The 24,247-nt window shown below is 45.5% G+C and overlaps 1 protein-coding gene across 3 annotated transcripts in view; it reads right to left on the reverse strand.

Annotated features, from left to right (window-relative positions):
* Positions 1-24,247, reverse strand: part of CEP290 (centrosomal protein 290) — a 378,885-nt gene that overhangs the window by 283,224 nt on the left and 71,414 nt on the right. For all 3 annotated transcript variants that reach the window (XM_073557000.1, XM_073556998.1, XM_073556999.1), the window contains 4 exons: positions 13,204-13,288; positions 7,677-7,819; positions 4,166-4,330; positions 1,185-1,334 (listed from right to left, as the gene is read on the reverse strand). In XM_073557000.1, coding sequence (XP_073413101.1) covers positions 1,185-1,334; positions 4,166-4,330; positions 7,677-7,819; positions 13,204-13,288 — 543 coding nt within the window. The remainder of the gene's footprint in view (positions 1-1,184; positions 1,335-4,165; positions 4,331-7,676; positions 7,820-13,203; positions 13,289-24,247) is intronic.

The following is a 24,247-nucleotide window of genomic DNA, read 5'->3' on the forward strand; positions in this document are numbered from 1 at the left end:
GTTGGGGCAGAGAACCTGATTCCAGTGGTGTGTAATTTACTAGGTTGATTACATAGTTACACAGGTTGAAAAAACACCTAGATCCATCAAGTTCAACCTACTTGTGGAAGCTTTGCTATAATGACAGTTTTATCTACCGCAGATCATCTTCTCTGATTGCAGAGCTTTGTATAACCCTGCCCTCGGTGACTGACCACTTTCATGCTGTGCATGAGCAGAAAGCTGTCAGTCAGTGGTGAAGATGGGAGTTAAACAGAGCTCATGACTATGGAGGACTGCATGGCAGTAGATTTACCAGCCCTCTAGTGATAAAAATCCCTGTTTTATCAGCAGGAGATTGTCAAAACTTCAATAAGCAGCAGAGTAAGTGACACATTGCTGTAATCAGGCTTTCTTCCCCATACACCATGCTGCTCTCAGATTAAAAGGAACCTGTCACCAGGTTTGGCCGATATGAGTTACGGCCACTGCCTTTCAGGGCTTATCTACAGCATTCTATAATGCTGTAGGTAAGCCCCTGATCTGACATGCAAGAGAAGAAAAATAAGTTTTATTATACTTACCTGCAGGGCGGTCCGGTTTGATGTGTGTTGCAGGTCCGGCACCTCCCATCTTCTTATGATCGCCGCCCTCCTGTACCTTTATGGCTCCCCGGCATCGCGCTCCTGCGCAGGCATACTTATCTGCCTTTTGGCGAGCAGAGGAAAATACTGCAATGCGCAGGGAAAGGTCAGAGAGGCCACCGCCTGCACACTGCAGTATTTTGCCTGCGCAGGAGTGCGATGCCGGGGACCATGAAGCAAGCAGGAGGGCGGCTTTGCAAGAAGATGGGTGGCGCCGGACTAGGACCTGCGACACCCATCGGACCGGACTGCCCCCCGGGTGAGTATATTAAAACTTATTTTTCTTCTCTTGCAGGTCAGATCGGGGGCTTATCTACAGCATTACAGAATGCTGCATATAAGCCCTGAAAGGCGGTGGCCGTAACTCGTATCGGCCAAACCTGGTGACAGGTTCCCTTTAAGTTGCATAAACCTGGTAACAGATTCCCATTAAAAAGTATAACTAGAATCGAAATATGACACCCATGTAGTACTGACATGAATATACAGCTATATTACACCCACGTTCTATTAAAAAAAAAAAAAAAGAGAAAAGACACAAAGACAAAACACTGAGAATACCTGCAGGAGATGCAAGAGATACTCGTTAATAGAGTTGATGAGATTGCTGCTGGACAGAGACATTCCTTCAGGAAGGTTTATAGCCTTAAACACAATGCTTGCACCTTCTGACTGACTAGAAAGACAAACTTCTTTTTCAAGGTGTGTAATCTAAAAAAAAAAAGAAAATGAAAGTTTCACCACAATGCACTTTTTTTTTTTTTTAAGGACACAGGGGAATACATAAAAGCTGTGATCTCACATGACAGTCTTGATCAAAACAGTATTAGAGCAAGAATTATTAAAAAAGAATATTATAATAAATCTCATGCGAAGCCTCCACAGATTTTTAAAAAGATTGGCGTAAAAACACAAAAAAGTTGGAATGGTTACTTCTAAAAAAAAAGTGAGGTCTTCTAAGCTGTAAAGCTTTTAATCAGTCCCTGTGTGTGGGTGTCTGATGAGTTTGCTGTCATTAAGTAACTGTATCATGGTTCTTGGTTAGGGACGCACAAAGTACAAAACCACAGAAAAAGCTACTTCAGAAGGTAAAATATTTTTTTTTTTACTCTTATAATAATGTCCACTCATTACCCTCCTGTGGCAAGAGGACATCACTTTGGTTCCCTAAGGCCGGGTTCACATCAGCGTTCGGGGGCTTTGCGGAGGGCTGCATACTTCTGCATACTTGTGCATGCGTTCTGCGTACCTATCTTTAACATTGGGTACGCAGGACATGCGGATGTATGTGGATGTTGTTTTGACGCGCCCGCCGTACACACGAAATGCAACTTGTCGCGTTCCCGTGCAGTCGGCGGGCGCGTCAAAACAACATCCACATACAGTGGGGCAAAAAAGTATTTAGTCAGTCAGCAATAGTGCAAGTTCCACCACTTAAAAAGATGAAAGGCATCTGTAATTTACATCATAGGTAGACCTCAACTATGGGAGACAAACTGAGAAAAAAAAATCCAGAAAATCACATTGTCTGTTTTTTTTTCATTTTATTTGCATATTATGGTGGAAAATAAGTATTTGGTCAGAAACAAGCAATCAAGATTTCTGGCTCTCACAGACCTGTAACTTCTTCTTTAAGAGTCTCCTCTTTCCTCCACTCATTACCTGTAGTAATGGCACCTGTTTAAACTTGTTATCAGTATAAAAAGACACCTGTGCACACCCTCAAACAGTCTGACTCCAAACTCCACTATGGTGAAGACCAAAGAGCTGTCAAAGGACACCAGAAACAAAATTGTAGCCCTGCACCAGGCTGGGAAGACTGAATCTGCAATAGCCAACCAGCTTGGAGTGAAGAAATCAATTGTGGGAGCAATAATTAGAAAATGGAAGACATACAAGACCACTGATAATCTCCCTCGATCTGGTGCTCCACGCAAAATCCCACCCCGTGGGGTCAGAATGATCACAAGAACGGTGAGCAAAAATCCCAGAACCACGCGGGGGGACCTAGTGAATGAACTGCAGAGAGCTGGGACCAATGTAACAAGGCCTACCATAAGTAACACACTACGCCACCATGGACTCAGATCCTGCAGTGCCAGACGTGTCCCACTGCTTAAGCCTGTACATGTCCGGGCCCGTCTGAAGTTTGCTAGAGAGCATTTGGATGATCCAGAGGAGTTTTGGGAGAATGTCCTATGGTCTGATGAAACCAAACTGGAACTGTTTGGTAGAAACACAACTTGTCGTGTTTGGAGGAAAAAGAATACTGAGTTGCATCCATCAAACACCATACCTACTGTAAAGCATGGTGGTGGAAACATCATGCTTTGGGGCTGTTTCTCTGCAAAGGGGCCAGGACGAATGATCCGGGTACATGAAAGAATGAATGGGGCCATGTATCGTGAGATTTTGAGTGCAAACCTCCTTCCATCAGCAAGGCCATTGCAGATGAAACGTGGCTGGGTCTTTCAACATGACAATGATCCAAAGCACACCGCCAGGGCAACGAAGGAGTGGCTTCGTAAGAAGCATTTCAAGGTCCTGGAGTGGCCTAGCCAGTCTCCAGATCTCAACCCTATAGAAAACCTTTGGAGGGAGTTGAAAGTCAGTGTTGCCAAGCGAAAAGCCAAAAACATCACTGCTCTAGAGGAGATCTGCATGAAGGAATGGGCCAACATACCAACAACAGTGTGTGGCAACCTTGTGAAGACTTACAGAAAACGTTTGACCTCTGTCATTGCCAACAAAGGATATATCACAAAGTATTGAGATGAAATTTTGTTTCTGACCAAATACTTATTTTCCACCATAATATGCAAATAAAATGAAAAAAAAACCAGACAATGTGATTTTCTGGATTTTTTTTTCTAAGTTTGTCTCCCATAGTTGAGGTCTACCTATGATGTAAATTACAGACGCCTCTCATCTTTTTAAGTGGTGGAACTTGCACTATTGCTGACTGACTAAATACTTTTTTGCCCCACTGTACATCTACATGTCCTGCGTACCCAATGTTAAAAATAGGTACGCAGGACGCATGCAGAAGTATGCAGAAGTAGGAGGAGCTTAACGGAGGAAGTACGCAGCCCTCCGCAAAGCCCCCGAACGCTAATGTGAACCCAGCCTTAGAAACACTGAGCTGACCCATACAAAATAAAACAGGAAACCTTTAGGCCCCATGGCTTAAAAGGTATTGTCTGAAATGGAGACATAGAGAACCTATCCATAGGACTGGTCGTCATTATCAGATCAGTAGGGATGTGGCACCTGGCACCCACAGCCCAGCTTCCATTCACATAAAAAAGCCGATCTTTGGTACCCAAGAAAGACCACTGCACCAGGTATGGGGCTGTAGACTTTTGGGTGGCTTAGTATGTGTACTTACGGCAGCTCCAGGTGACACCAGTTCAGTAGGGGTGTTGAGTGTCAGACCCCCTAACCACCCTGGTAAGGATAGGTCATCAGTATCTCAGCTCAGCAAACCCTTTAAACATTACAACTGCTTTTTACTTAACTGCTTGGTGTACACGCGCACCAACCTTCTCATTAGCCTTAGCTACTTGGTTTGACAAATGTGCAGCTTCTTTCCTTGATTCTTTCAGCTCTTGCCTTAATTCCTCATTTCTGCCAGTGAGTTGATCAACTTGGGCTTTCAGATGTACGCCACCATCAAATGTGCCCGTGGTATTCTTCATTTCAAAGGCCTAGAAAAACAGAATTTACTGTCAATCCTAAGAATACTGATGATCTGAACGCCAATTGTCCGTTTCTGAGGGACACGACCTATTAGAACTCATGCACTAATAAAATGTTGTCTTTTAAAGGGATTGTCCGGCCATCGGGTACAAGTCCGTGGTCACTCTATGCGACTGCAGACTTGAGAATCCTCACAGCACGCAGGATTCTTTGGGGGTTGGGAGCGGGCGGGTCTGTGACCGGAAGTATGCAAAATCGTCACATTTCAAGTAGATGTTTCGCTTTGCTCAATACACTTGTACTGAGCGAGGCCACATACGTCTAGTCTGCATGTATGCAAATCATATACTTGCGGTCACATGCTCACTGCTCCTGGCACCGGCGGATCCCGACAGCGTGCAGTGAGCGCGATGTGAGGATTCACAAGTCTGCAGTCACACAGAGTGACCACGGACTTGTACTGTAAGCCTGGACAACCACTTATTAGGTAAGCAGGACAATGTTAATTTCCTTTCCTCACTTTGATGCGTTTCAGGGCAAAAACACCCACACCATCATAAAACTAAATAGTAGTTTATTCAGGATTTCAATATAACCATACTTTTATACACATTACACTCTGCTAGAAAACGTGGTTTCCCACTGCAGCCTGCATCTTGGCCCTTCTCACTTTTGATATTTCTACCTATGTTACATCGACAGCTAAAGAGGAGAGGGAATGTGTATGTGCTATTTCCTGCTCTGTTGGATTTTTCTTGGCGTGGAACTTGACTAATAGCATATGTCTAATCATTTCTTACCATGAATGCATCACAGGTTGCTGTGGTCCAGTAACAGTGTTGGTCTACTGGCCGAATTGTGCACTCTCCGATGCTGCCATACGTGTCAGACTTGACTCTGTAGTATCAGAGGAACACAGTGGCCCTGAAGCTGGCCTGGATCATGAGCGAACAGTGATCTGGCCAATCATGACTGCAGTGCTTACAAGCTCAATAGAAAAACTTGTAAACACTGTGAATGGTCGGCCATTGCAAAGTGGTTGTCTATTACTAGGACAACCCCCTCGCATTCTGAATGTTTGCCCCCATTAAAATAAAAACACCTATACTAACCTCCCACGTCAGCGCTGTTCCAGCGGTGTCGGCACTCGCATACCCGGGGCTCACATGAGGAGGTTGTTATGTCACGTGAGCCCTGAGCCCAATCAGCGCTGGTGTCACTGTCTCCACCTTCGGATGTATGAGTAACCAGGAGGAAGTAACATCTGCGGCTGGCCACTCACTACCTCGGGCCCTGCAGGTCAGACCATGATACCTCCCAACCGTACCGATTCTCGCGAGACAGTCCTGTTTTTGAACCCCCCCCCCGTCCTTCCCGGGAGCCTATTCTTCCTGCACTGAGCTGCCACGACCCCCCATGCACCCCATCCTCACCCTCCCAGATAGACCCACCGCAGCCCCCACAGCCTGCAATGATGTCCTACGCTATTCTTTTCTGTGCGCACAGGACCTGTGATTAGGTCACAGGAGTGGAGGAGTCAGGGGTCACATGATCAGGAGCCTCAGTGTGCGCAGGACTCTGCTGTGCTGGTTGTCATGGTGCTGGATGAGGTAAATTTTTTGTATGGGGTCAGGTGGGGTTTACAGGGTGGATGTAGCAGAGGCGCGCGTGTACGGGGTGGACGAAGCGGAGGCGCGCGTGTACGGGGTGGACAAAGCGGAGGCGCGCGTGTACGGGGTGGACAAAGCGGAGGCGCGCGTGTACGGGGTGGACAAAGCGGAGGCGCGCGTGTACGGGGTGGACAAAGCGGAGGCGCGCGTGTACGGGGTGGACAAAGCGGAGGCGCGCGTGTACGGGGTGGACAAAGCGGAGGCGCGCGTGTACGGGGTGGACAAAGCGGAGGCGCGCGTGTACGGGGTGGACAAAGCGGAGGCGCGCGTGTACGGGGTGGACAAAGCGGAGGCGCGCGTGTACGGGGTGGACAAAGCGGAGGCGCGCGTGTACGGGGTGGACAAAGCGGAGGCGCGCGTGTACGGGGTGGACAAAGCGGAGGCGCGCGTGTACGGGGTGGACAAAGCGGAGGCGCGCGTGTACGGGGTGGACAAAGCGGAGGCGCGCGTGTACGGGGTGGACAAAGCGGAGGCGCGCGTGTACGGGGTGGACAAAGCGGAGGCGCGCGTGTACGGGGTGGACAAAGCGGAGGCGCGCGTGTACGGGGTGGACAAAGCGGAGGCGCGCGTGTACGGGGTGGACAAAGCGGAGGCGCGCGTGTACGGGGTGGACAAAGCGGAGGCGCGCGTGTACGGGGTGGACAAAGCGGAGGCGCGCGTGTACGGGGTGGACAAAGCGGAGGCGCGCGTGTACGGGGTGGACAAAGCGGAGGCGCGCGTGTACGGGGTGGACAAAGCGGAGGCGCGCGTGTACGGGGTGGACAAAGCGGAGGCGCGCGTGTACGGGGTGGACAAAGCGGAGGCGCGCGTGTACGGGGTGGACAAAGCGGAGGCGCGCGTGTACGGGGTGGACAAAGCGGAGGCGCGCGTGTACGGGGTGGACGAAGCGGAGGCGCGCGTGTACGGGGTGGACGAAGCGGAGGCGCGCGTGTACGAGGAGGACGGAGCCGAGGCGCGCGTGTACGAGGAGGACGGAGCCGAGGCGCGCGTGTACGAGGAGGACGGAGCCGAGGCGCGCGTGTACGAGGAGGACGGAGCGGAGGCGCGCGTGTACGAGGAGGACGGAGCGGAGGCGCGTGTGTGCGAGGTGGATGGAGCGGAGGCGCGCGTGTACAAGATGGACGGAGCGGAGGCGCGCGTGTACGAGGTGGACGGAGCGGAGCCGCGCGTGGACGGAGCGGAGCTGCGCGTGTATTTTGGCATGGGGGGGGGGCATTTGAAAGTTCGCACCCAGACCCATAACTTTGTAGTTACACCACTGACCAGAGCTAATTGGGAGCACGGCTGACATGTCATAACAACCTCATATGAGCCCCGGGAATAAGGCCGACACCGCTAAAACTGGTGGGGAATTTAGGGGTTTTAATTTTAATGGGGGCAAAGATTCAGAGGTTGTCCTAATAGTTAACAACCCCTTTAAGTTTTTTTATTTTGAATGTTTTTGTTTTGATGAAATTTCCACAGCTTTGTGACCAAAACATAACATAAAAGCCAATTTGATTTGCTTTAGAAATTAAGACCTGGATTAAACCTAAAATTTTCAGGGAGCCATTTACACAAAATAGCAATAATCCGAACCATAAAGCTGCCTATGACCACCTTTGGATATTTCCGGCAACCTTATATATGGACACAACTGGATCCCATTTCATGCTTTGCTCAGACTCATTTTCTATTAACTCACATGAACCAGTCTCTCCAGACTAGGAATGATTAAAGTTGATTCACTCCCCTTATGGTTGGAGTCTTTTTGGGAATCCTTAATGGCTTGAAGGATTTCTCCCATTCCTTGCTGCAACTGTTTATTTTCTTCAGAAAGTCCCTTTACTGAGGGTAAAAGAGGATTTAAGGTGAATTACTGTCAGATTATCTTCTGGTGCACATTTAGTCAGTGGGTAACGAAAGGCCAAAACCTTAGCCTGCAATTAGTTTCTTCTTATTTTCATTTAGTTGTATGAAAAAATTAATTAGAAATACAGAAACCAAAGCCAATTCACAGCACAAATGTCAACCTATATTTAAAGGGACATTCGTACTGTGAGGCAGTGACCCATTACAGCTAGGGGGTGCTGTGTGTTCTCTCCAGGATTCGCACGGAGGCGTATTGAGGGTATGAAGGAGGAAATGCGGTCACAGGAGTAGCTGAAATTGCAATGGGGAAGCAGTGACCGATGTCACAGATAGGGGTTGCTGTGTGTTCTCCCCAGGATGTGCATGGAGGCGTATGAAGGCCATAGGTGTGCATGGTAGTCACGGGCATGTGACTGCAATGCAGACTGATAATAAAAGTGTTAGTCTTGGACATGTTAGTGTCCAAGACAGAGGTACAGAAAACCTGCTCTGGATGTTGTGTTTGAAGCAGACTGCAGGAGTAGTTTGTGTAGTCTGTTCCATTCCGGACCCAGGTTTTCTATGTGGCTGAAAGCTACAAGATTCTATGATAAAAGCCCTGCAGGAAAGGGTTAGAGAGATCTGAGTAGGTCTGAGTGAGTGCTTAGTGAGTCTCAGGTGTGCCAGGGCAAGAGTGAGGCCTGGCAACCCGAAGTGTACACAGAGATGCAAGTCGTCCACGGTGACTGGTCTCAGATGTGTACAGTCCTGTGCCAAGAGGTAAACCGGAGGTGGATGTCCTGTGCTACCGCTGACTTACAGTATACATTACACAAGCGGCCTATTTTTGTGCTTCAAATTTTAGGAGTCATCCCAAGAACATCATGTCCTCCAAACAACCCACTGAACCCCTTCATGACCCAGCTATTTTCTGGGTTTTTTTTTTTTTTTCTCATTTTCTCCTTTCTCATTTTCTCCTATCCTTCTTCCAAGAGTCAAAACAATTTTATTTTTCCATCAATATAGCAGTATGAGGACTAGTTTTTTTGAGAAACTTTTGGATATCATTAATTTTATTATGTGATGCACTGGACAGTGATTTGAAATTGCAAAAAAAAAAAAAAGTGTCATTTACCATGTTCACTATAGGATAAAACTGACCAGCCAATATGATTCTCTAGGTCAGTACAATTGCAAATATTCCAAACATGTATAGTTTTTGTTTATTATTATGTGGTAAAAATAAAATTGCAGAGAAAGATTTCCAGTTTGTCAAGGACCGCTTCCGGCTGATTCATTAATTACTTTTTGGTGTCTCAGCATATAACCCTGTGTTTGGGTATTGGAGTGATCATCTGGATCTGCTGGCCTACAGCTCAAAACAGGTGGAACGAACTACCTTGTAGGAGATTCGTCAGGGAATGCAGAAAAGGATTTTCCAGTTTGTGTACACTGCGGGTTGCCAGGCCTCACTCTTGCCCTGCACACCTGAGACTCACTAAGCACTCACTCAGACCTACTCAGATCTCTCTAACCCTTTGCAAAGTGTTAATAGGCTAGTTGTAGGTGGAATGTATATTTGGAATCTAATAAAAAACCTGAAGGGTGGAGCTTTTTTTTTCTTCCCCTATACAAATGTGTCTTTTAAAGATATATATGATTTCACCTGATGAAGGCTAATTTTATGTATAGCCGAAACGCGTTGTGTTTTTATGTCTAATAATAAACTGGATATTCCTTGAAATATTCGGAGTAATTAATGAATCAGCCGGAAGCGCTCCTTGACAAACTGGAAATCCTTTTCTAAAAATCAAATTATATATTAAATAAAATAAATTTGCCTTTGTCGCCACTTTCCAAGGCCTATAACATTTTCAATTTTCAGGATATGGGGCTGGGTGAAGGCTTGTTTTTTGAGCAATGAGCTGACATTTTACTAATTTTTTTTGTCCACCTATTAGTGCAATATTGCGGCAGCCCAAAAAAAACTAATTTTGGCGTTTTGATTTTCTTTTTTTTCATTATGCCATTTACAGATTGGATTACCTTATTTTTTTTTTTATATTTTGATAGAACGAACTTTTACGAACACAGTTATACCAAATGTGATGGTTTGATATGTTATGTGGATGTCATTTTTTGTATATTCCTATTTTTAACAATTCCAGTTATTTTCATAGTGTTTTTCTTATTACATTGTAAGTCTACAGCCTCACTGTATCTGTCTCTTGATGACCCCCTGTAGTGCATTAATCCCTAAGGCCTTTTGTTCTCCTCTGGGAGGCAACTTGTTTGACTACCCCTGGACAAGGAAGGGGGTGGGGGGAAGAACAGCAGCTGGACAGGTCAGTTCTGGTAGAGACAAGATGGTGAAAAGGCTGCATTTCAGAGAGAAGGACCCATTTTTATCCTCTGGTGCTAGAGTGTTTTGGAATCTCGTTTCCCTGGACATTTTATCCTGGACTGCATTCTTATTCTGGACTTTCTTATCCTTTGTGTGGTGGACTGAATATGGACCTTTTCGTTTTTTTTGCCTGAATAAAGGTCTTGGAATTGTTCACTCTTCGCTTGCTCTGTTGATTGTGTGATACCAGAGAAGGACCCCGTGACACCAAATGTGTATTTTTTATTGTTTTATTTTTAATGAGGTAAAAGGGGGTGATTTGAACTTTTGTATTTATTTTCAGTTTTAAATTTTTTTTTTCACTTTTTACTGCATTTGTTAGTCTCTCTTGAGTCAAGAGGACCTTTTTTCTGCGATCATTCGATCACTTGTACTATACATAACAGTGCATCCGTGCCCCCCTGATCCTTTGTCACAGGCACGCCAATAAACGCATGGAATGAGGCACTCCCATGCCACCACATGTTAAATGTTGCCATCCAATATTGACAGCGGCATTTAACATGTTTACAGCCGCAGGGTCAGCTCCATCAGCAGCTGTTAGAGGCAGACAATTTTTTCACTAAAGCTTTTAATTTCTAGGCCTTGATTCATCAAGACTGGCGTTTTTCGCGTCAATCTTGATGAGGGGGCGGGAAGAAGTGCAAAGCGCCTCTTAATAGTCAGGGACCAATTCTTACACCTGTAGAGAAACACGTTATGAATTTGATGTGCTGGGGTCTACCTACTATTTAGGAGTTGGACATAAATGGAGGGGAAAATTACGAAGTTGCAAACTTTCTGTGCAGCCTTGCATTGTTCTAATTTTCTGGGGTAAAAGTTTTGATGAATCGAGGCCAAATTGTTCATGATCTTGGTTCATTGGAGGATTTTTTTTTTTATATAGAATGTTGTGTATGAGATATTGATCTAATAAAACAACAAGTATATTAAATTATAAAATATTGTGTGTAATAGTAAAGTATAAAAAAACAATAGAACCAGGTAAAAATAAGTTAATAATTCACCCTAGACTGTATAATAGCTGCTCAGCTTCCTGTCTGCGGATGTTGGCACCCTATTTGTATTCGATAATGGCTCCCCCTGCTCCTCGGCGGCTTTCCCTAGAAATGCCGTAAGTGACCCTAACAATCTGGGAAACTCATATGAATGGGCACATCTATACAATACATAATAAATACTTGGGCAATGATATGAAATATGTTGGCATATGAGGGGACCCAGGTGCTCCCCATTGCAGTACCCCTTAGCCGGTGGAAGTACTTCCAGTCAAAAATGAAGCAGTTATGGGCGAGTGAAAAGGAGGAGTTCCACCAAAAAAGCGCTATACCTAACACACAATTGATCTTGACCTCAAGTGCTCTACTGCCCAAATACCAGCCCTGTGTGGTATACTTTGGCATCATGACTCCAGAAAACCACCCATTATGGACTATGTCCTAATTCCGTATGATGGACCAGTATGAACAGGGAAACGAATAGAGGTTAAGGCACTTTGGTAGCTATATGAGGTCCTTCTTATTGAAGTAACTATTGGCATCTGGTTTGGGCCCGGTTTTGTTTATTTTCTATCATCCCATATGGCTTTTAGAACACAGGTGTATATCTATATATTAGTTGGATTAAGCACAATTTGCACTTTATTACAGTTAAGTCCATATATATTTGGACAGAGGCAACATTTTTCTAGTTTTGGTTCTAGACATTACCACAATGAATTTTAAACAAAACAATTCAGATGCAGTTGAAGTTCAGACTTTCAGCTTTCATTTGAGGGTATCCACATTAAAATTGGATGAAGGGTTTAGGAGTTTCAGCTCCTTAACATTTGCCACCCTGTTTTTAAAGGGACCAAAAGTAATTGGACAGATTAAATAATTGTTAATAAAATGTTCATTTCTAGTACTTGGTTGAAAACCCTTTGTTGGCAATGACTGCATGAAGTCTTGAACTCATGGACATCACCAGACGCTGTGTTTCCTCCTTTTTGATGCTCTACCAGGCCTTCACTGCGGTGGTTTTCAGTTGCTGCTTGGTTGTGGGCCTTTCTGTCTGAAGTTTAGTCTTTAACAAGTGAAATGCATGCTCAATTGGGTTGAGATCAGGTGACTGACTTGGCCATTCAAGAATATTCCACTTCTTTGCTTTAATAAACTAACTGTATATGCATGAACACTTTCTCTATACAACATATATTGTGTAGTTGCTTGAACACTTGAATATATATACACCTGACTATATATTGGGCAGGACCTATATCCTCTTTTGCAGGTACACTGTCATTGGGGACTTACCTTAGTCAGGACTACTTAGGGTCAGACGATGGTGAATAAGGGTGCCATAACATGCGTGCTTTATCCAGGGGGACAACCTTCGTGGTAGGCAGGGCTTATCTTTGAGGTGCATCATTGAAGGAAAATGTTAGGATACCCCCCTGCCTGATCTTGTTTTCAGTCCTATTTTCTATGTGACGTATTAATTGGATTATTATTTGGTCACCGCATAGATGTACAAGTATTTGTTGGATAGGAATTATCAAGTTTAGTTTTTATTTTAATAGTATTAATAAAAAGGTATAATTTTTAATAACAGATTTAGTCACCTCCTTACAAGATTGATATACTGCAAGTCTATTATGGTGAATTAGTGCCTTTTTTTGCCTGGTTCTCTTCTTGTATTTAATCAATTTTGCTTTTATCCTGCTATTTGTGTTTTCAATGTCTGTCTAGTCCTTTGTTTTTAATAATATGTCAAATTTTTTTTTTATATAAAAAGGGGTGTTTTTTATATGTTAGTCACTCATATTTGGCCCCTGCAGCATTGATCTCTTTTTTTGTGAAAAATAGTTAAGTATAGTTTAGATGCCAAAAATGCAGATAATATTCATAAAAAAAATTGATTTAGTGATATTATCAATAATAGGTTACGGCAGATACCATGAAGAATACTTGGAGACAATATGGAGAGGTCCACTTACATTTAGACTTTAATTCTGCTAAAACTGTTTGGCTTCGTTCCAGGTCTCTCTCCTTGTCATTCAACTGTCTTGACAAATGTTCATTCTTTAAATAAAAAAAAGTTTTTAAAAATTGGATGGCATACAAAATCTGATCTTCAGAAATGAAAGATTAGTAGATTGATTAAACAAAACACATCATCATCCACTTTATAACTTGAATATTTCCAGCCTTAAGGCTGTGTGCCCACGATGCGATTTTTAAGCATTTTTGGCGCGAAAACGTTTAAAAAACTCGTACAGAATGCACCCCATGCATTCCTATGGCATTCCGCACATGCTGTGCTAATGCTGCGCTTTTTTCCACGGCGCAATCGCATCGCGGAAAAAAATCGCAGCATGCTCATTCTTTTGTGCAGAATCGCAAAAAATTGCCGCGATTCCGCACCCATAGGAATGCATGAGAATCGCTTACTTCCTGCATGTGGCTATGCCCACCATGCCCAAAGTTAAGCGTCTCATGTGCGGATGGTACCCACGGTGTGGAGGAGAGGAGACTGTCCTCCAGGCCCTGGGTACCATCCCCCTGTAAAAAAAGAATAAAAAAAAAAAAAAAAAAAAAAAAAAAAAAAAAAAAAAAAAAAAAATCGGGGTATATTTACCTTCCGGCATCACGCGCAGCCTTCCCGGGCCTCAGCGTTCCCACTAATGCCTTGCGGCAAGGACCTGTGATGACGTAGTCTCGCGTTACTCTAGTGGTCTTGTGAGATCGCTATAGCAACGCGAGACTACGTCATCACAGGTCTCGCAAGGCATCGCTGGGAACGGGAGCGTCGCTGAGACAGCGCGGGACGTCAGAAGGTAAATATACCCCGATTTTTTATTTTTTTATCATTTTTAACATTCTATCTTATACTATTGATGCCGCATTTAATAGTAAAAAGCTGGTCACACTTGTCAAACACTATGTTTGACGAGTGTGACCAACCTGTCAATCACTTTCCAAGCTATGCTACAGATCGCTTGGAAAGTGCTTGAATTTCGCACGTGAAAATTGTGCGGAAAAAAACACGCGATTTCTGGGAAGGAGTCCAGTTTTTAGTGTCCGGTTTAATAAGCTTACGTGGGCACATAGCCTGAAGGAGTTTTTCCATCAATGTAGGTGCTGGCACATCACTAGGGTAAGCAATTCCGTCGTAATCAATATGGTTTTAACTATTTAAAGTGGTTCTCTGGCATTAGAAAAAAATATATAACTAAACGAAATGTTATTAGAAATGAATATCTAAATACCTTGACAAATTACAATTGCTTTAGGGAGCTATTAACTAAGCAATAAAAATGGCTGCAGCCTTGTTACACTTACAGAAACCCATCCTATAATGTTAACCCCTTTACCCCCAAGCCAGTTTTCACCCTCATGACCAGGCCAAATTTACTTCCTTTTATTTGTGAAAAAAAATCGAAACTTTGGCAAAGTTGGGAGAACAAATTATTTTAGACTAGTTTATGGACTTCATATACAGAAGAGTGCAAGAAGAGCAGAATTCCCCTCAAGCGATCCCATTTTGGAAATTAGTTCAGTTGCAGTCACAATTTTGACTCCATGGATGTTTTACAGAAACAAGGGGCAAAGGATCTAGCTGAGTGAAAATTGTAAACTACCATTTTAGTGACCAGTACGTTGCAGTCACCAATATGTCGTAATGCCCAGCTTTTGTTTTTGGAGACATGAACCTGTAAATTAGTTGGGCTCTCAATGCTATAAAAAAGCCAAACATGTGGATGCAAAATGTGGTTTAGACACACTGGGGTTCAGAATGGAGGGGGTATTTGGAATTGAGCGCGCAGAATTTGCTGAATTTCTTTTGGGGGACAAGGAGTCATTTCGCTTTTCCAGAGCCTTTGTAATACAAGTAACGTGAAAGCCCCCTACATTTCCATTAACAGATGACAGACGTGAGTGGGGATTTATGCTTTTTGTGCATTGATTTGAAGCTTTTATTGGGAACATTTTACATAACATTTTGGATCACATTTTTCCGGCTCTCTACGCTGACCACTTACTTTGAGGATCTCCATCTAAATCTCTGAATGACATGATTCAGATGAATCCTCGAGGGATCCATTCCCTATAAGGGAGCAGAATTACTCTGGACTCCATCTGACATCTGTTCAGCGGTGTCCTTTTCAAAAGTACGCAAAACTGTTGCGGACATCTAATTTATGCAATCCTAAAAAGACAGACACCGCTGGATCACAGGCCGGACAATGTCAAGTGTCCCCATCTGCCTCATTATAGGGAATCTTCCGTGTGGGGTTCTGTGTGAATCACTTATTTCAGAGATTTACACGGAAAACCCGGTTTAAGTGCTCAGCGTAGAGCGCAGGATAAATGTGCACCGAGCCTTACTGTGATCTTTGGGAGGTAGAATAAAGTTATATCAGGTGAAGAATTGGCTTTATTTTTTACACTGTTCGTAGTGCAGTATAAGTGTTTAGGCGACTTTATTCTTTGGGTCGGTTCGATTACAGCGATACCAGGTTTATATTGGGTTTTTATGTTTGGCTGCTGTCACACACTAAAAAAACACATGCTTTTTTTTCTTCAAAAACTAGTTTTTTCATTGACATTTTAATTGCATAATTTTTCCATATTTCGGCCAACTGAGTCATGAGACGCTTGTTTTTTTTGCTGGACGAGTTGACTTTTATTGGTACCATTTTCGGGTACAGTTTTTTGATCACTTTCTATTCCAATTTTTGGGAGGCAGAATGAACAAAAACCAGCAATTAAAGATTTGCTTTTTTTTTTTCTTTTGGGGGGGGGGGGGGGGGGTTAATCCGTTACATTTGCGGTTAAGTTGGTAAAACAGTTTTACTCTTCTGGTCAGTACAATTATAGACCACATTTATATATATTTTTTTTAATATTTTGACTTTTACACAATAAAAACTATTTTATACAAAAAAATTTTTTTTGCATGACTGTATTCTGATAACTATAGCTTTTTTTATTTTTCCGCTGACAGCTGTATGGCAGTGTCAAAATGTGTCCATTGAAGGGGTTACGTTAACTAGTGTGACAGTTTTATGGAGAGGTTAGTTTTTTGTATATATATACACACATACACCATTATTTATTGTTTACTTAGTCCTTCTATGGGATTTTCACTTTCAGCAGCCTGAATGCTGTTATAAAGCATTCAAATGGCTTACAACTGTCAGTGCTGTACTGACACAAGCCCCTTAGACCATTCTCTACGCATGGTCTAAGGGGCTTACTGTAGCCTGGTGATCCGGAAGTCAGGTCACCATGGCAACGATCGGTCCCCTGCGATGAAAATCGGAGGGAGCCCCCTCCCTTCTAAATGCTGATCCAGCACGCCCTACTTTTCAGTTTTTGAATTTCCACTAAAATTTAAAATAACCAATAAATTTCGTTCAACTTCACAATTGTGTCCCACTTGTTGTTGATTCTTCACCAAAAATTTACATTTGGTATCTTTATGTTTGAAGCATGATATGTGGGAAAAGTTTGAAAAGGTCCAGGGAGCTGAATACTTTCACAAGGCACTGTATCACTCTATAGAACAAGCTTCCATTGCTCCAGAAACCATTGATGGCATGCATCACCACTCTGATGCTTGGAAACTGTTTGGCATCGAATTTCTGCGTTTACTCTGCAGGGATCCAGACCCTCACATTCTGCAGTCTCCTGCTGTTTATCTACTGCATAGGAGATTGCAGAGGAGATTGCCTTGCAGCAAAGTCCTTCTGTCCTCCTACTGAGCATGCTCATGGGACGATCTCCCATTGGAGATTGGGAGTCATTTGCTCAGGTCCTGCTCCAGATCTCATTGGTCCATCTCAGAGATCTGGAGGCTTGCAGAAGGTCCCGGCTGCTATAAAAGGCGCACATGGCTGTTCCGCCATGCGCTAGAATAGACTTACTTGCTGCTGTGTGTATGAGGACGGACGTATGATTCTGGTGAATGACTCATTATAAAACCCCTTCCCTCTGATATTACGTATATGGTTAGGGACTGAGTTAGAATCAGCGCCAGCGCTCCTCTGCTGCAACATCCACAGCTGCTAGTGTCCGACATTGCGCTTGCGTCATAGCTTTGTCGTTTAGTGGCAGTGTCCACGCCGCGCTGCAGTAGCGGCTCTCCTTAGCGTCCGCAGCTGCGCCGCCGCACACACGGTAGGTCTAGACAGAAGTAGTGCCGCCTTGGGCTACTCCTGTGACCTGATACCGTGTGTGTATTTATACTGAGTACTGTGACCTCAACAGGCTCAGTCTGTGTATTTATGTTGTTTGGCATCTCTAACTTAACAGAGATTGCTCTGCGCACCTGGGTGACGTTTAACCCTGTGCGCATTACCGTGATATTGCTCCTGCCACCACTTAGCAGCGGTTATATCACCTACGGTGGACCCCGAGCGGCGAGCGCACTTTATTATTTTTATTTAGTGCGTTCCGCCGTTCCTAACAGGAAACATAAGGCTTGCATGCAACTTTTTGGCCATAGAATCCTATGCCACGAAGCTCCTGGTGCAAAGTTTTCGTGCTGGAGAGAATGCTAAAGGAGGAATTCTAGTTACTGAATCAGAAAAGCATTGCCGATTTATGCACCATGCATCTCAGCCCTTAAAGACCTGGCTCTGAAACTATACATGGTCTGCTACTTCGCTGCTGAGATGCTTTAGGTCCTAAACCGGTTGATCATGAAATGTTTAAGATGGGAGTAAGTCATGAACTGACTTGTTACAGTGGTGGTATCTTATAAGAGCAACATGCTCAAATTCAGCAATATCATTAGAACAAGCCATTATTTCACAACAGTTAGTAAAGGCAGACAGCATGGCTACAGGATTGACTTAATACATGTGAGGGACTGATGAGAAGCATAAATTCATTGATTGATTAAGTGGTATGTCCCATCTCAAATCTCCATATAGTGAATGCGCACACATTTGAAGACATGTCTTGACACTTATCGCCACACAATATCATTTATTTTGAGGTTATTAAAAACACAACTTTCCAGAAAAACTACTCAAAGAAGAAAATTTCAGTTAATAATGCTGAGATTTAATGAACTTATTCAACAAATTAGCAAGTTCCACACTTAACTCAACTAGACTAGCCTTAATAGGGTCTAAAAGACTTGGTTTTAAGTCAACATGCCAAGAATCTGAGAAGTCATTGACTTCCTGTCCTTCTTCATAGGCGAGTGGCTGATAAGAACATGGAGCGCACTTTTGGACTTCTTGTGTAGGACTAGAAGGTGGTAGCATTAGTATGCACAGATGATTTGACATCTCTGGTGATGTGTTTTGAACAGGATTACTTATAACTTGTTCATGAAATTCTCCCTCCAGATTTTCTCTACACAGTCGATAGCTCGATGATTTCCGGCATATTTTTTCAGGCCCAGCCGCATAAGTTTGTCTACATAAATTAAAGTTACATGAGTCTCTTTGACTGGTCTGTCTTCTATCTATACCTGAAGCATCATCTCCTGCCTTAGCCTTTTTGCTTTTTATATTCTCACCGTATATTACAGCTTTACCACTTCCATGTCTTCTGTCAGCCCCATGACTACCAGGTCCAAAAACGTTCTTCAGAAAGTTCCTTTCGTGTAGTTTGAGCCTGCTCTCATTATATTTTGATGAAACAGAAGGTCTCTGATTAAATCTTGTTAGAAGGGCATTTTCTCTTGTATAGACATCACTAAGGCTAACCTCATTCATTTTAGAAATTTGTGTGGCTAACGATCCTACTTCTGTTCTGGTTTGAAATCCACCTACACAGAGCGGAGATTCTTTTAGCGCTCCTCTGATACATGAAGAGCCCTTCACACTTGGCCTTTCTTTCTGCGTCAAGGAAATATTGAAAATGATAGACAGATTATTCTGGATTATGGAATAGAACTCAAGAATTGTACTAGCATAATTTCTACAGATCAAGTCAAATATCTTTTTAGTTGGTTACCTCTTCACTTCCAAACAGAACCAAAGTGAAGGATTCAGTAAAATAATATGTATAATAACAAGAGACAAAGGCCCCAATTCATCCAAGTGTTTATGTTACAAAACTGGCAGAAACATGGATTTTTGTGATAAACTCACCATAAAATCCTTTTCTCTGAGATGCTCATTAGGGGACACAGGTACTGTGGGTGTATGCTACTGCCGCCTGGATGCTGACACTAAGTGAAAAAAAAGAGGTTAGCTCCTCCTCCCCATACACCCTCGCCCCGATTGCGGGTGGAATCAGTTTGGTGCAAAAGCAGTAGGAGATCAAACAAAAATCAGACAACATCAAACTTAATGCAGGTAACAACAAGTCTGGAAAAACACCACCCTAATATCATTCAAAAAAGCATATTAATTAAACAAACAGAAGCCAATTTGGCTATCAGGGTGGGGGTTGTGTCCCCCAATGAGCGTCTCGGAGAAAAGGATTTTATGGTGAGTTTATCACAAAAATCCATGTTTCTCCTTCGCCTCATTGGGGGGACACAGGTACTGTGGGATGTCCTAAAGCAGTCCCTGGGTGGGAAATTGACTCACCGATCCAAGCTACATGCAACTCCTGTCTAAAGGTGCGCCACCGCTGCTTGGAGAATCCTTCTACACAGACTCGCATCTGCCGAAGTCGGAGTATGGATAATGTAGTGGTTTGCGAATGTGTGCAAGCTGGACCAGGTTGCAGCCTTGCAAACCGGTTCCGCTGATGCCTGGTGCCAAAGAGCCCAAGAGGCGCCCACTGCCCGAGTAGAGTGCGCTCTGATCCCTGCTGGAACTGGTGTGCCCTTGATGCAGTAAGACTCCTGAGTAGTCAAACGAATCCATCCGGCTATGGTCGATTTTGAGGCAGCGAGTCCCTTCCTGCACCCTTCGGGAAACACGAACAGCGTGTCCGTCTGATGAAACGGTGCTGTCCGTGACACGTACCTCCTGAGAGCTCTCACCAGGTCCAACGTATGACGAGCCTTTTCCACACGGTGTACCGGTGCTGGACAAAAAGTGGGCCAGACAATATCCTCATTAATGTGAAACGAGGAAACGACCTTCAGCAGAAAGGGAGGGGCTGGTCTGAGAACCACCTTATCTTTGTGGAAGACTAGAAATGGAGCTCGGCAGGATAGAGCTGCCAGCCCTGAGACCTGCCTGATTGACGTTATTGCCACAAGAAATAGTACCTTCCAAGAAAGGTAGGCTAGAGACCTCCTGTAACGGTTCAAATGGAGCCTCCTGCAGAACACTTAGGACTAGGTTAAAGTCCCAAGCATCCAGGGGCACCCTATAAAGAGGTACCAAGTGGGAGACTCCATGAATGAAAGTCTTTACCTGCAGATTGGTAGCAATCCTGCACTGGAACAGAACGGATAAGGCCCATATTTGTCTCCTGAGGGAACTTGGGGCCAAGCGTGAGTCTAGGCCAGACTGGAGAAAAGCCAAGATGTTGGGAATAGAAAATCTCAGTGGAGAACAACCATGGTTCCGACACCATGTGAAGAAAACCTTCCAGGTGTGGTGATAAATACGTGCTGAGGCCAGCTTCCGGGCGCTAACCATTGTAGCAACCACATTGAGGCCGAACCCAGCCTGGGTTAGAATCCAGGATTCAATGGCCAAGCCGTCAAACACAGGGCCCCTGAGTTTGGGTGGTAGATCTGGCCCTGGGAAAGTAGGTCTGGGCGCTCTGGCAGGCACCAAGGAACATCGGCGAGTAGCTGTACTAGGTCTGCAGACCATGCCCGACGAGGCCAATCTGGGGCCAGCAGAATCACTGGCACGCCTACTGCCTTGATCTTCATGATGACCCTCGGAAGTAGTGGCAGCGGCGGAAATAGGTATGGGAGGCGAAACTGGTTCCATGGCAGAACCAACGCATCCACGGCAATTGCCTGCGGGTCCCGGGATTGAGCGACAAACGCTGGTACCTTGGCGTTCACTCTGGAGGCCATCAGGATCACATCCGGCGTCCCCCATCGTTGGCAAATCTGCCGGAAAATCTTGGGGTGTAGTGACCATTCCCCAGATGCGAGACCCTGCCGGCTGAGGAAGTCTGCCGCCCAGTTCTCTACGCCTGGGATGTGGACTGCTGATATCGCCGAGTGGTTTCTCTCGGCCCAATGAAGCACATGCCCAACCTCGCGCATGGCTGCCCTGCTGAGGGTGCCCTCCTGATGATTTATGTAAGCCACAGCCGTGGCATTGTCTGACTGACTCCGAACGGGCCGGCCTTCTAGAAGGTGATGAAACTGTTGCAGAGCTAGCCGGATTGCCCGTATTTCCAACAAGTTGATTGGGAGGCGTGCCTCCTGCGGCGACCACCATCCCTGGGTCGTGTGGTGGCGAAAAACCGTTCCCCAGCCGAGGAGGCTGGCGTCAGTTGTCACCACCAACCAATGGTCTGGGGGAAAGGGCTTGTCCTGGAGAAGTGAGGCACTGGATGTCCACCACCCGAGTGCCTGTGTGACCCGCATGGACAACCGGCAATCGAGAGAGAATGGGTTTTTGCCGAGGCTGATAAGAGGGCGTGCTGTAGGGGGCCAAGATGGATCTGGGCAAATGGAATTGCCTCCATTGCTGCCACCATCTTTCCTAGGATCCTCATGCAGTAGCAGATGGTATGAGGGACCGGTTGGCGTAGTTTCCAGACTCCCTGCCGGAGAGCTAAGGCCTTGTGCTGAGGGAGAATTACCAACCTTCGAAAAGTGTCGAAGATCATTCCTAAGAAGGAAATCCTCTGAGCTGGAACAGGGGATGACTTTTTCAGATTGACCAACCATCCTAAGCGGGAAAGAGTATCTAGTGTTATGCTGACACTCTCCTCGCATGCCCGAAATGAGGGGCCCTTGACAAAGAGGTCATCTACTGTAAATAAGGAAAGACAACTATGCCCCGGGAGTGCAGGGTGACCACGACAACTGCCATGACTTTTGTGAATACCCTGGGAGCGGTGGCCAACCCGAAGGGCAGGGCTGTGAACTGAAAATGTAGGCCATTGATGGCGAAGCGCAGAAACCTTTGGTGTGGGGGAAAAATGGGGATGTGTAAGTAGGCGTCTTGGATGTCGATAGAGGCCAAGTATTCACCCCTCCCCATGGCAGATATGACTGAACGGAGAGACTCCATCCAGAAACGTCTGATCCTGATAAACTTGTTCAGGAGCTTTAGGTCCAGAATGGGCCTGACGGCCACATCTTTTTTGGGCACCGTGAACAGGTTGGAGTAGAACCCCTGATATTTTTCGTTCTCCGGTACAGGAACAATGACTCCGTTGTGCTGGAGTAATTTTATGGCCTTGAGTAAAGCCCTTGCTCGGGCGATTACTTTGGGAGGACAGGAAAGAAAAAAACCGTCTTGGGGGGGTATTTGATGAATTCTATCTTGTACCCCGAGGACACCAGCCCTGTTACCCATGTGTTGCGTGAGACGGAGAGCCAGGAGTGGCGAAACCAAAGCAGGCGGCCGCCTACCCTGCTGGTCGCCTTGAAATTGCCTCGAGTCATTTGGCTGCAGATCTCTGGGACCTAGGTCCTCTTGATCTGGGCTGGTGGGTACGCATTCTCCCCAATGGGTTGGTTCTATATGAGACCTGCCGATCCCTGTTCTGGCTGGGACTACTTGAAGTGGCGGGATTGGTCGCTGCAGCCCATCTGGGGTTGCGAAAGGACCAAAACCGTGTCTGAGGTTGGTGACAAACGGTTGTTTGACCCTTGGCTGAGGGAGGAAACTGCTCTTTCCACCTGTGGAATCAGAGATGAGCTGACCCAACTTCTCCCCGAACAGACGACCGCTCTGATAAGGCAAGGAAGTCAGAGATTTCTTGGAAGTTGTGTCTGCCCGCCATGTCCTCAACCATAAAGCCCTCCTAATGGAGATCGCATTTGCCGCAGCGAGTGCCGCGCAGTTGGCCGCATCCAAAGATGCATTAATTAGGTAGTCCCCGGCCAAAGTGATTTGATTTGCGATCTCTGATACCTCTGCTAGTAGGTCCATTCCCTGCAGGGCTCTGTTCAATGATTCTGACCAAGCCATCATGGCCTTTTCTACCCAGGTTGCCACAAATGAGGGGGAGAGTGCTGAACCTGATGCTTCAAAAACTGAGCGAGCTAGGCTCTCTAAGATGGTCAGTGGGATCCTTGATAGGATGACCCACTAGGTATGGATAACAGGGTCCTAGAGGCCAAGCGTGACACGGGTGGATCTACCGTTGGGGACTGCCCATTTCTTACGGAGATCAGAGGCAAACGGGTACCTCGCCTCGAGCTCCCTTTGCCCTGAGAAACGCTTGTCGGGCCGCTTCCTGTGTTGTTGCACTATGCCCTCAAACTCGGGGTGAGAGCTAAATACTCTATGTGGCCGCTTTGCTCGCTTAAATGAGACTTTGTGACCTGAGGCCAAGGTGGGATCATCTTCAATCCCAAGGGTCTGGTTGACGGACTCGATGAGACTGTCAACTGTTTCCTGGTACTATGGAGTACCAGAACCAAGCGGCTCATCCGAGTCGTAATCTGAGCTCCCGTTAACGACCCTTGGTGAAGGTGAGCGAGAGGCCAAGCTTATCGATGCCGAAGCACCGGATGGGCCGGGAGACGCCGTGTGGGTTCGTTTCCCCCGCGTCTGCCTGGAGTGAGAGCGGCCCCTGCAGGCCGGAGGCTACTGTGAGGTGGAAGACCCCTCTAACACAGGCGAGCCGTTACCCCTGCCCCTATCTTCTGTGGCTCGAAGGGACTCGATTGCTCTCGGAAGTGATGCCATGGACTGCGACAGAGATAGAGCTCATTTCGGGGGGCTCGGTACACTGGGCTCGGTCGGACTCACAAGCTTCACAAATCTGTTTAGTTTGCGCATGTGGGAAGGCGGACTTACAGGAGGTGCACGCAACGTACAGGAACGTGTGTGCCTTAGCTTTTCTGGACATGATGGCTGCTAAGTGATATGCCGAGGGCAACAAAACTGCTTAGCCTCTGGAAACACAGAGGGTGGCCTTCCTCCAGGGGTAGCACTTACCCCAGTCCTGTGTCCCCTGTCCTGGTCC

This window comes from Dendrobates tinctorius, unplaced genomic scaffold (genome assembly GCF_039654945.1).
Source record: "Dendrobates tinctorius isolate UK_male_01 unplaced genomic scaffold, ASM3965494v1 ptg000241l, whole genome shotgun sequence".
Taxonomy (NCBI): domain Eukaryota; kingdom Metazoa; phylum Chordata; class Amphibia; order Anura; family Dendrobatidae; genus Dendrobates; species Dendrobates tinctorius.